This window comes from Monopterus albus, unplaced genomic scaffold (assembly GCF_001952655.1).
Source record: "Monopterus albus unplaced genomic scaffold, M_albus_1.0 scaffold143.1, whole genome shotgun sequence".
Lineage (NCBI taxonomy): Eukaryota > Metazoa > Chordata > Actinopteri > Synbranchiformes > Synbranchidae > Monopterus > Monopterus albus.
In genome coordinates, this window is record NW_018128023.1 from 1,060,692 (window position 1) to 1,073,045 (window position 12,354).

The window sequence follows — 12,354 nt, forward strand, 5'->3', positions numbered from 1 at the left end:
TAGCCTGATGGAAAATATTCGACACAACTCTCCATAAAACCACAAATTGTTTTTATATTTTGGTTTTGTATGAAGGAAACTAATGATAATGGAGCTGATAAGCAGATTGTGTTACTGTTAAAGAGAGGGAGGCCAGCTGTTTCCTTGTCTTCAATCCTTATGCCACGCTAAGATAACCTTTTGCTGGCTGTCACTTCAGTTATCCTACGTCCATGAGAGTGACATCAATCTTTTAGCAAGAAAGCGCATTTCCAAAAATGAACTGTTGCTTTAAGCCTATAAAACCATTTGTATCATATTTGATACGTGAGGTTTCTGAGCAAAAAAAAAAAAACATCCAAAAATCCCCCATGTATCAAATGTGATACAAAAGAAATAGAAATTATCTAAATAATATGGCACCTCTATTCCTATATGCCTGGACTGTCTGTCTATGCATATATGGCAAATAAAAATCATGAATTTTCTTTTGGATTTTGTTAAAAGGTTTAATAAACATCTCAGTTCCAAAAAATTAGAATGTTCTGGCTATTTTTTGATATGTTGGGCTTTACAGGGTTAACACATGCTTGGATAGGTAGTGTGTAAACATTTAGGTGAAATTTTTGGGTAAAACCAAATACCAGCTATTAATTTAAGAAAAATTTCAGACTGGAAACGCGGCTGAATTGGGAGATGTGTACAATTAATCATGCAGTAAACCTGCAGGGCTCTGAATTTACAGAACTGTTGAGACATTCAGTGAAGCAAAGAGCTCAGCATGTTGAGCATTTGCTGTCATCTTGTTTAGATAATAAGAAGTAAAACGTCTCCACTGTCTTTGTGAGTCAGCTACCAGCTGAAGACTGGGTGGTACCGTCTGCCTATTATAGATCAGACACAGGATACATTTCTTCAAGTATCTGCGGACTCAGTGTCCATATCAGTGAAATATTTCAGCTGATTCCATTCTCATACATTCCATGCAGTACAGAGCCAGGAGGAGAACCCTGTAGGTCTCTGGGGCCTGCAGGAGATTCTACCACCACTTCTCAAAAATGATCCTCTCTTTTGTGAGGCTGAGGTCCCTGAGGGTTTTTGAAATTGCTTCGATCATGGGTGGGGGCCCGCACAAGTAACACAAAGTCCTCTGTGGGTCCACGTGAGCCCGCAGCTCCTCCTCTGTGATTCTCCCACCTAGGGGAGACACAAGAGAAGTTGATCAGTTACCTATTCCATCCAAGTCTCGCATGTGGAGCTTTGATGGTGGCTGTTCTACACTGATAAATCAACAAAGACAGACCGTGGAACAATATGACAGTCACTCAATCATGCCCGGTGCGTTTGTTTGGACTTACAGTTGACAAATGGCTTGATGTGTGGCTCGACGTCTGTGTTCTGTTGTGTGACGTGGAAGTTACAAGAGACCTTGTCAGGAAACTCCCGGCACACGTCAATGATGGAGTGCTGGGAACACAGAAGGTAAGTAGTAATGCATTTCTTATAAAATGTCTCCTTATATGCTGAAACACACCCTCCTGTATATTGCAGACATATATGTAAACACACTCTCCTACAATAAAGTCACAAATCAGTTTCCTAAAAATCCAGACATCAATCTTTGACCAGTGCAGTACTGCATGAACACCATACCTTAAACAGCAGTTCCTGGGTGTTCTTGGCACTGTAGCATAGGTGAGCAGACCCTATGTTGTAGTCCCGACCACCTGATACACGGTTAAGATGGAGCAGATCTGTGGCGTGAAGCAGAATAGAGTACAGGGGATTGATCCCAACGCCGCCGGCCACCAGCAGCAAATCCACAGAAGGATCAGAAGGCAAAGGGTGGAAGAAGAAGTCTCCGCCGACACGCATGGCCACATGGGAGCCTGCTGTACACTGCCATGTAGGACAGAGGAGAAAGCATTCAAAATATGCACAGAAATGAAAAGACAGGTGATAGTGACAGACCTCCAGCACTGCTGTGTGCTCAGCAACTCAATTACACCTTTGAGACATGAAAATATATTCTATGAAAAGTACAGTATTTCTTTAAGCACTTCTGAGGAGCCTCAGGAAACCGTAAAGAAGACACTTAAATCAACACACACACACACACACAGCAAACCACTCCTAAGGTATGAGTGAAAGCAATTTTGAAGTCAAAAGAAAAAATAAATATGCCTTCGCCTGACTTTGTACACACACGTATGTACTTAATAATGCTTGTACTCTTGATCTGCTGTCACAGGCCCTCCGCTACTCCTTCCTCACAATATCAAACACATCACACCGCTTTCTGTTACTTATTTACACACGGTGCAGTAGCTCAGAGCTGTTTATTGGATCTCATCTTCATCAAACAGAAGCTACAAACATGCAGAGTACAGAAAGGGAATGGTGAGCTTGAAGTAAACATCATACAAAAACTCACACGCTAGATTAAAAAAATACTTTGATAACTTACTTGAATAACTGGGTGAATGGAATGTTACTCATTAGCTACAAAGATCTTTCTAGATTTTGATAGTGACAGGTTTTCAACCTCTATTCACCCTGTGTAGACCTGCACATTTATATTTCACTTGTACTATGTGGCATTCATGTGGACGGCAAAGTAAGAATTTCATTGTACAGGGAAACACGTTTCCTAGCTGTGCATATGACAAATAAACACTTTGAACTGTGAGTACATGAGAGTGACTTGGTCCTGTCACCGGATTTGGAAACAGTCTAAAAGAAAACCAGCCCCCCATGACTCTGTATTGGACAAACCAATAATGTTTCATTCTCTCAAGCCGTGACTGATGATCCTCAACTGAGCCTTAAAAATCCCCAATCAGTTTTGACCACTCTACTCAACACAGGGTTGAGGTATGAGAAGAAATTAGTGGGAATTACAGTAGCAGCAACTTTAAATGCTCATTAAATACAATTATTATTAGGATTTATCTGATGTTTCACCATCTTTGTCTTTCTCCAGCCACTGTTGTACTACAGTGAGGGAACGCAAAGCACAGCACCTCCAACACCTAGCATACATTGTTGGAGACAATCGGATGCTGACAGTGGGAAAGACCTTCGCAGAGCATTATGTCGTTGCTGTCAGCCAGATGTCAGTGGATGCTGCACCCAAAGTCAGGTGAGTTACCAGGCGTTATATGATCCTTAGTAGTAGCTGCTTGTTCCTGTCAAAAATGTTGTCTGTTCAGTCTTAGAATCTTAAAACCTTCTGGACATTGTGCTTGTACACAAAACAAAAAAAAAGTTTTTCTTTCTAGGCACCATGGACAAACAATGCTCCAGGGACTTGTCCACTAGAAGGAGTTTATGGCCCTGTGGAGTAAGGTTGTCCTAGACAAAGACAGAACTCCCCCGTATGTTACAGAATCAAAGGACAATAACTTTTTGATGATCATTATGTTTGGAGGGGATTTACCTACTAGCAGCAGTGAGAAAAACAAGCAAATGTGTGGCTCATCCCTTACACATGTAACAACAAACAACAAAAAAGTGTGACACTATAACTTGTCTGTTGTACCCTTTATTATCCTCTTTGATTATAGATTATTATTGCTTTTTAAACTCGGTTAAAGACTGTATCCATAATCAGAAGGCACACCTGTGACTGATTAACTTCCATCTAGCCACTTTAACATAGAAGTCTGACTGATGGAGTTTTGTTGAGATGGTCGTCCTTCAAACAGGTTCTCTGCAGAGGACATCTCTATGACCGTTGGGTTCTTTGTCACCTCTCAGACAAAGGCCCTTCTTACCCAGTTACTCAGTTTGGTTGTACATCAACTCTAGGAAAAACCTGATCTATGCTTTTTAAATTGAATACTTGAATACTTTTATAAATGAGAGATTTTGGTTTCTGATTTTAAATAAGTTTGCAAAAATGTCTAAAACCATGTTTTCACTTCATCATTGTGGGTTATTCACTGTACTGTAGACTGAAGGGGAAATGTTTAAGGTGTTTGAATGCTTTCTGAAGCACCTGTATGTCAAACACAAGGTGACTGTCCCACTCACCATGGTGTGGACCCAGTGTGCTGGAGGGTGTTTGCTGTATTTGACCGCCAGCTCAATAACGCCCTCCCTCTGCAGCAAACCTGGGCTGGAACATATGGAGAAACCTCCAACCTTCTCCACACCAGGGATGAAGAAATCCACCCTACATTGACAAAACACAAGTTGTTCATTAATTTTAATGAATTAATCAACTGATTTTTCACAGAAGTTAATGCTGGAACCTGACTAAAACCTGTGAAGTTGAAATTCTGTATAACAAAAATGTGCTGAAATTAGGCAAGTAGAACAAAACCAAACCTGGTGGAATGATGCCTGCTAGTTACAGTAGTCTATTCAGCATGTAGCATCCCAGTTTTATACCCAATGCAGTTGCAGCAGAATACCTCCCCACCGCACCCCATCCCCGAGAGTAAAACAGCTGCTAAACAGTGAGGCCAATGCTCCAACAACACAATGACTACATTAAGAAACTGACTCCACAGCCCTCAGAAGCATCATAAATATGGATCTGCTGTGAAAAGACACGCATATGTTCCACCCACCTCCTCCTCCTCCTCCTCTCCCACCTGGAGACCAGTGACTAAACTGTTCTTTTTTTCCTCTCAGAAACAATGAAATTACAATGTTTCCATCTATTTAAATTTCTTATCAGTTGCCACAGGGCAACTGGCTGCCAGTTTTTTATATCTCACCACCACCCACCTACAGTATGGACTCATGTACATATTCCGCATGTGCACAGTGCTCTGATTAATGCCGTCGGCGCTCACCAACAGATACAGACTCGCAACAAAATATAAGATGTATTTAGATGGCTGTTATTATAATAAAAGAATAACTGGAGTTTAGAGTGACAGCTAAAACATTTTTCCAATGTTATCCATCAGTAACAGGCACATTCAACATTTCATGTCATAATTTCAGCAACCCAGTACATCCAGCCATCACCTACATACACAAATCTATGGGCAAACTCCAGTTTACAAATACCCCAGTAACTACTGGGATTTTCTTTATTTAAGGAATTATTACTTTTGACTAAATAATACATTCATTGATAACACCGTTTTCTTCTTAACCATATTCTTGAGCTGTCTTTCATATCAACTGGGATATAAGATTGTAGAGAAAACATGCTTGCTGTCTACATTTTAAAATCCCATAAAGCCTAAACAAATAAAACATCACCACGCTGTGGTTACTACGAGTACTACAGACATTATGAAATGACTCATGTTTCACAAAGCAAGATCAAGTAGTAACCTGAATAGAGTTCGGCACTTACTGATTATTTCTGTTTTATGAATAAAGTGAACTGAGTGAAGTGAGAACTAGCTTTTTACTAGCCTTGTAGTCACACAACCCAAAGGCATGCACATTCAATTCTTGTCTTATGGAAATACACCACCACTTTCACTCATTTGTCCCAAGAAAATAAGTCACAAAATAATAATGAAACACATCTAATGGTCTAATTAGTGCAATACCTCAGGTGTCACAACTCAGTGACACCTGTTTAAATAAAAAAATAAACTTTAATGAGTTGTTGAAACATGTACATGCATCTACTCACCACTGTCCTGCTTTGAAGCTGAAGTCTGGCTGGACAGCTATTCTCAAACGTCTTACTGTCTCTGACTCGTTCATCATTCCACATACTTGACCTGGATACAGAACCTGTTTGGAGTTTAAGAAGAGGTTAACTGTCTAAGGTTGGGCTGTCAGCATGTCATCAGGTCAGGATGAACATATTCATGACAAAATAACTTACATGTTGCCTGGAGTTACTTGCTGTTCTCTCTAGATGGTCCACTTGTCTCTTGGAGGACATATTTCTCCTAATAAAAATAAGCGTGTTTGTCACTTGCCTTGAATGTTCAGTATCCTCTAACAGAGGCATTAATGAGGCCAGCTCATCCACACCTTATCGCACTACCCCTCTGTCTTATACAATATTATGGACAGTTTTAGATGCATGTGTTTACATTTCAAGCTACCGGCCTCAGACACGTGGTTCCCCTGTGGTCACTCTCTACTGGGTCTCAGCGGACAGCTGACCGGACCGATCCTTACCTTGAGGCGAAGCAGAGCAGACTGACAGCGGAACACAGCTGGCTGGCGCAGCGGGGTCTGTGGGACAATAAACATGGGACGCTCATCTTGATCTGAAGAAATGAAAGCAGAGAATAACATTTCACGTTAGCTGTGACAGCTAACAAGTGTCACTTAGCATCACATTGGTGAATACTGGCAATTAGCCCACTCGCTAAAGATGCTAGCATACAGTAGCAATGCCGATGAAACGCGTTATGTAACAACGAGCTTCTGCACATCTTACCAAGACAGGATATCACTCTGTTTCTGTCAAATGCTGTTCATATTATCCTCCAGTATCTTCGGGATAACCTTGGTCTAGTCACGACACTACTGCTGTCTCTTCTTCTATGAGGTTGTAACGCAGCTGGCATCTTCTTCTGCGGAATATTGTGCTTGGCATTCATGTAGTTGCAGTAGCGCCCTTTTCTGGAAGATTATCTTATAGCTTCTAATTTAGTACGGTGAAGCCGGTCTTATACAGTATATATAGCATATTTCACATGATATAGTTAAATATTTTTTTTAAAGGGGCCCCCCCCCCCCAAGGGAAAAAAACACTACATTTTGCACAGTGATGTTTTACTCTAACAATATAAGTGTAAGACAAACTTCTTTCTCAGTTGCACAAATCCTTCAACAGAACATTTGAAAACCACAGTTCTGGTTGCATACCTTTATCCTTTGCTCGTTTCTCCTCTTCTTCTTTTCTCTTTTTCCTAAATTGGGCACCTGACAGCTTTGACCTTTTTCTCTCCATCGCTCAGTTTTTTGTTTTTTTTTTGCAATCGACAATCATCAGCTTTCCCATCCCCCAACACTGTCACTCGTGACCAGAAGTCAAGACTAAACCAATTCACCTTGTATTACCTATTTTTATTAGCCATTTCACACAATTTGGAAAAAACAAAAATGTGCAAATTGTAGGTCTGTGTTTATAATATTATGAATGAAATATGCATTATTTGGAAGAAAGTCAAGGTGTCACTGACTTAGTTTAGCCTACTAAGTGGATTTGGGAGAGGTGAACTCTCATCCTGCGCACTTGCCCCCTCCCCTTTCCACCTCTCACACAGCTTCTGTGCACGGCACCTTCTCATCAAGCAGGGGCACCACATATGATAGATAATAGAAAACTGCTTAGTGGCGCAGATTATTTTCTTTCCAAGTGCTTGTGCCGCCCCCCACGTGTCATAAAAAAATGCCACCCCGGGCGGCTGCCTGGTTTGTTTATGCCAAAAACTGCCACTGACACAAGGAATTTGACTCTGTTACATTGGCTCTCAATGTGTATGTACATATCAACAAGCAAGGAATGTGCATTAGGAAAAGAGATAAAAATAAGAGTAAAGTACTCATAAATACTGCATATATATACCTGTGGAAGGTGAAGGCACAAGCAGTCCATGTGGTAATGGGAACATTGGAGGCTGTGACCCCCAAACTGAGTGGCTCCAACAGATCCCAGGAGCAACATTTGAGATCTCTATCCAGAAGAGTGCAGTGCTAGGAACAGCTAAGATACTGCACAGAGTAGAGTAGAGTAGAGTAGCTACTTTATTGATCCCACAGTGGGGAAATTTCTTTTACAGCAGCAATAGTGGACAGGACCATCAAGCTCCCAGGCCTCTGGTAGAGAACCTGAGCTTGAAGGAAGGAATACAAGACCGCCCCAAAGTTCCATTCTGGAAGGAAACCTGATGGAGTCTGCAAAAGACCTGAGACTGGGACGGAGATTTGTCTTCCAACAAGACAATGATCCAAAACATAAAGCAAAATCTACAATGGAATGGTTCACAAATAAACATATCCAGGTGTGAGAATGGCCAAGTCAAAGTCCAGACATGAATCCAATCGAGAATCTGTGGAAAGAACTGAAAACTGCTGTTCACAAACGCTCTCCATCCAACCTCACTGAGCTCGAGCTGTTTTACAAGGAGGAATGGGCAAAAATTTCAATCTCTCGATGTGCAAAACTGATAGACATACCCCAAGCGACTTACAGCTGTAATCGCAGCAAAAGGTGGCGCTACAAAGTATTAACTTAAGGGGGCTGAATAATTTTGCACGCCCAATTTTTCAGTTTTTTATTTGTTAAAAAAGTTTGAAATATCCAATAAATTTCGTTCCACTTCATGATTGTGTCCCACTTGTTGTTGATTCTTCACAAAAAATTACAGTTTTATATCTTTATGTTTGAAGCCTGAAATGTGGCAAAAGGTCACAAAGTTCAAGGGGGCCGAATACTTTCACAAGGCACTGTATATATTAAGTATGACTGAAAATTACAACTCATGCAATTCACAGTATCATAAACAAATAGTACACAGTTGATTTACAATATGATCATATTAATAAAAGGTACAATATTCTGCACACTTTCATTAATGTGTCAACCTTGTATGAACTGTGAATCGCACAGGCCAGCGCAATCAGACAGTCTGCCAGAGTAAAACCCATGCACACTGTAACACTGTGGTTTCCACTGAACAATGTGGCCAGAGTACATTTTAGATTGCAAAGCTCTGCGCAGTGGGCCTCGCAATGTGACCTGCAAATGGCTGCTACATACATTTGAGCAAACATATGATCAGTCTACAGCATATATGCATGCCGAGCCCATTAGCTGCACAGTGACACGGCCTGAGGCATTAGTGAATAAATGCACAATATTGTGACCAGACGTTCTGTTAGTACTGTTATACTGCACATGGAAGGGATCAGTAGATGACACTGTAGAAGTCCAGTCTTTTCGGGCCTGTCACATTGCCCACAGAGAATAGATCTGGACAGTCTTACAGTATAATGCACAGTAGGATAAAGACAGGGCAGAGAGACTTCAGCAGATCAGTGGAGTGGTGATTAGTGTTGAATTCTCTGGTTAGTAAAATATTATGTGTAGAGTTTTCCCACCTCCAGAAATGCTACATAAGCATATCGTCAAGTGTTAAAAAGACTCAAATTAGAAATCAAAAATAAATAGATTATAATCAAGGCAAACATTTCTATCACAGACTAGTTGATGACTTTATGATTAATACTGTCTGGTAGTGGGAGGATCGGTCTTGGATTAGTAAGACTGTGCAGATAGAAATACAGACAGGCAGGCAGGAGGTGGAAATCTTAACTAGTCTGATTGCTTACCTCCATTTTTAGCAATTTTACCAGGATTAAGACATAAAAGTAGTTGAAGTAAAGTAGTATCTGAATAAAAAAATAATTACATTACCTTTTGAATAGTTACACCACAATTGTCTTGATCAGTTACTATAGATGGAGCAATAAGGCCATTGCATAACCTTTAGCATAAGATAGTAATGTTAATTTTCTTTTTTTTCCTGGATACTTTAAAATCAGTAGCTCACAAAACTCACTGCTACAACATTGTCAGAAGGTTGCTCCATGGCGTCCCACTTCACAACGCACAGACAACGTTGTAAAAAACTTCTGCATTAAGAATCTGAAGACGCCCTCTTTCCTCCACCTCCACACCCCAAACTGAGCAGACTAAACAGAAAGTGGACTGAGAACGGATAATGGCGGTTTGTCTTTTTTTGACTGTTAACAATATTTACTTCCTGGTGGCTGAGCTCCGGGTCATTTCTATCCTCTACCTCTGAGGCGGCCAACTCATAGCCATCGGGGTTCATGGAAGCCAGAATATGGATGCGGGTTGTGTTGATGATGGTCTGAATTCGCTGATTTTCCAGCATGTACTCTGAACATAGGTACTGGGCCAGGTAGATGAGCAGTTGGCGGCCCAGCACCTCGTTGCCATGCATGTTACCCACCAGCTTGATCTCTGGCTCCACTACAGTTCATAGACAGAAGCAAACATGATTAGAGCCGCATTAGGTGAATTTTATTTTTTTTTTTTTGGTTTTGGCCATTTGCGGAACAAGCTGTAAGCACAATGTTGACTAGTACCCATTTAGAAGGTTGTTGTGGTAAATGTGGCAGCGAAAGGTTGCTTATTTAAACATCACACAGAAACACGAATGTCTGAAGTCATGTTTTAGGTAAAATTGTAAAACTGAATCATTTCAAGGGCAACTAAATCATTTTTGGCTAAAAAAAAAAAGAGTGAATATTGGACTTGCATTCCCCAAATCACCAGATGTCCAATTCTAAACAGATGCTAATGTTGCTAATACTTTTTAATTGCTAGATTTGTAAATAAGCATCTGTTTGCTGACAATTTCAACAGGTCAGCTTATAGTGAACACTGTGTTCACAACTTGTTTCTGAAAAAAGGAAAATGAAGGGGACTAATTTGGCACAGGATCTGAGTTACTCAACAAGAGGGATTGAAAGTTACAAAATTAACGTAATTGCAAAGCTACACAAACCACAATACTTCACACAATTCTTTGTCAATGCAGTTTCTTACTCACATAACTCATGCTGCCCAGGGTTGTTGGTGAACTCAATAACCATTAGATCTCTGCCCTCGGTGCTGCGTCCGATGCTGTAGACATGAGAGATGTGGGAACACTTGGCTGCTGTTTTCTTCAGTAAGCTGTACATCTGGGCATTGGAGGTGTATGTGAACTGGATGATGGTGCTGGGTTCTTCAGGAGAGAGACTGGACATTTCCTGCTCCTGTCTGGCTGGAAGAGGGATACCAGGATTAAGGGATTAAGTGAAGGGCGCTAGGTTTGTTTCACAGATAACTAGTACAAAAACCAGTGTGACATTTACTTTTCAGCCCTGCTAGTGGGTCAAAGCAGCCCTCTTGGTCACCAGCAAAGAAGCGATCACAGTCCAGGAAGTAAGGCCAGGCCATTTCTATAGCTTCAAAGGCATGGGAACAGTCTTTCCTCAGTGCCTCACATGTGCTGCGACAGGGTTTGATCATCTTGTCATCTTTGCAGGGCGAGGCAAGTACCGAGCAGCCTACAAGACGGATCTCAGGGGAGCACTCCCCGTTGAGCAGGCCATGGATGACGCTGAGGAGAAGGTACTCTGCTCCTGATTCAGCCTCCAAACGACTTCGGTGTCCAAGGATGTTTGGGAATATGGTCCTAAAGCAGCAATGTTTTTAAAGTAGGATTCAAACATAACACTCACAATCAGATGTAAAAGATGTATAAGCAACTTTGAATTTAAAGCAGTAAGAAAGAATTACTTAAAACAAAGCTGACACTGATTTCCTCGCCCACATTAGAACCAACCTCTATGACCCACCTGGAATACTCCATATCATTACAGTAGCCCAGATTCAGCTCTGTGCAGGTTGCTGCAGGAGAGAGAAGGCAGAGAAAGCTGGTCACATAATTATTTTAAAAGGAGGTTTTTACTTAGCTGACAGTGCACAATTTTATTTTACTTCTCGCAGGTTTACCCCTGAACCTAGAATAATATTTAAACTCAAAATAGCTAAATGCTTTTAGGGCTTGTGCTGAAGATTTGTATCTGTATTAGATTTAAGAACAGTCATAGAAACACTATAATCTAGAATCTAAAACACAGCCAGACCTGACTGGTGTAGCACCACGCATTTCAAAATGGAAAAGTACAGTATGGGACATCTGAAGCTCTATAAATCCTGCTGCTCCGCAGACTGAGCTGGGGTGTTACAGCACTCCTATGGGCAATTTAGAGACACCAGATCAAAGGGCAGACCTGTTGCATCTTGCAGCAGAACTTGGTATTTCAAACATTTTGGTTTCTCAGCCCTGAAGGTCAGGTCATGGTCTGAAAATCCAACTAAGTGCACACTCCTCTTTTTGTGTGATGACAGGCAGCTATAATCACATTTTGAAGGCCTACTTGTAAATGATTTATTGCGGCACATAATGTTAAACCATGTAAAATGAATCATCCACCTACGTTTTTCCTCGTATAAATTGTTGCTGCATCTTCCTGTGAAAGAGACCAAAAACAAACTTAAAAATTATGGAGGCATCACAAATGAAACGCTAAGTGGCGACATTTTCAAACGCTACAAAAGCAGCCCTGGCCTCTCCTGACTGTAATGACTGTTTATCATAAGGCTGGAGTGTGGTTTGGAAAAAAAACAACAGGTGACACCGTGTCTGCAACAATAAATCCCCGTCACTGCCTGAAAACAAAACCATCTATAGTGCAGAACTTAACTGTAGATAAGCTGTGATGAACTGAAGAATAGAATAAAAACTTTAAAGAATAAAACCGCTAAAACTGTCTATTTTCAGCATTTGCATTAAATTATATGAGCCTGCATTTGGGCTCTATCAGCTGTTTTCTACTGATCAGGACCATCAC

General features: G+C 40.9%; 2 protein-coding genes across 2 annotated transcripts; both read right to left on the reverse strand.

Moving 5' to 3' along the window:
- Nucleotides 1-782: 782 nt before the first annotated feature.
- On the reverse strand, nt 783-6,488 carry oxnad1 (oxidoreductase NAD-binding domain containing 1). Its single transcript, XM_020614197.1, has 8 exons — nt 6,353-6,488; nt 6,088-6,179; nt 5,786-5,852; nt 5,588-5,691; nt 4,015-4,156; nt 1,633-1,878; nt 1,338-1,446; nt 783-1,176 (listed from the first exon to the last, which is right to left on the reverse strand). Exons 2-8 carry the CDS (start codon nt 6,171-6,173, stop codon nt 1,019-1,021), a joined length of 912 nt encoding a protein of 303 aa, XP_020469853.1. The 5' UTR covers nt 6,174-6,179; nt 6,353-6,488; the 3' UTR covers nt 783-1,018.
- A 1,969-nt stretch (nt 6,489-8,457) lies between these two features.
- Nucleotides 8,458-12,135, reverse strand: LOC109968136 (carboxypeptidase Z-like). Its single transcript, XM_020614198.1, has 5 exons — nt 11,941-12,135; nt 11,296-11,347; nt 10,810-11,132; nt 10,503-10,718; nt 8,458-9,919 (listed from the first exon to the last, which is right to left on the reverse strand). Exons 2-5 carry the CDS (start codon nt 11,307-11,309, stop codon nt 9,561-9,563), a joined length of 912 nt encoding a protein of 303 aa, XP_020469854.1. The 5' UTR covers nt 11,310-11,347; nt 11,941-12,135; the 3' UTR covers nt 8,458-9,560.
- Nucleotides 12,136-12,354: the final 219 nt, after the last annotated feature.

Bases quoted from the DNA above. Each gene is read 5' to 3' on its own strand.
- LOC109968136 (XM_020614198.1), bottom strand. The intron at 10,719-10,809 runs GTAAATGTCACA...TCCCTCTTCCAG, and splicing joins CCCACTAGCAGGGCTGAAAA to CCAGACAGGAGCAGGAAATG. The intron at 9,920-10,502 runs GTGAGTAAGAAA...TATGAACTGTAG, and splicing joins CCCTGGGCAGCATGAGTTAT to TGGAGCCAGAGATCAAGCTG.
- oxnad1 (XM_020614197.1), bottom strand. From the start codon at position 6,173: ATGAGCGTCCCATGTTTATTGTCCCACAGACCCCGCTGCGCCAGCCAG. The intron at 5,853-6,087 runs GTAAGGATCGGT...TATTTTTATTAG, and splicing joins CTGCTCTGCTTCGCCTCAAG to GAGAAATATGTCCTCCAAGA. The intron at 1,447-1,632 runs GTATGGTGTTCA...CTGTGTTCCCAG, and splicing joins CCCAGGAACTGCTGTTTAAG to CACTCCATCATTGACGTGTG.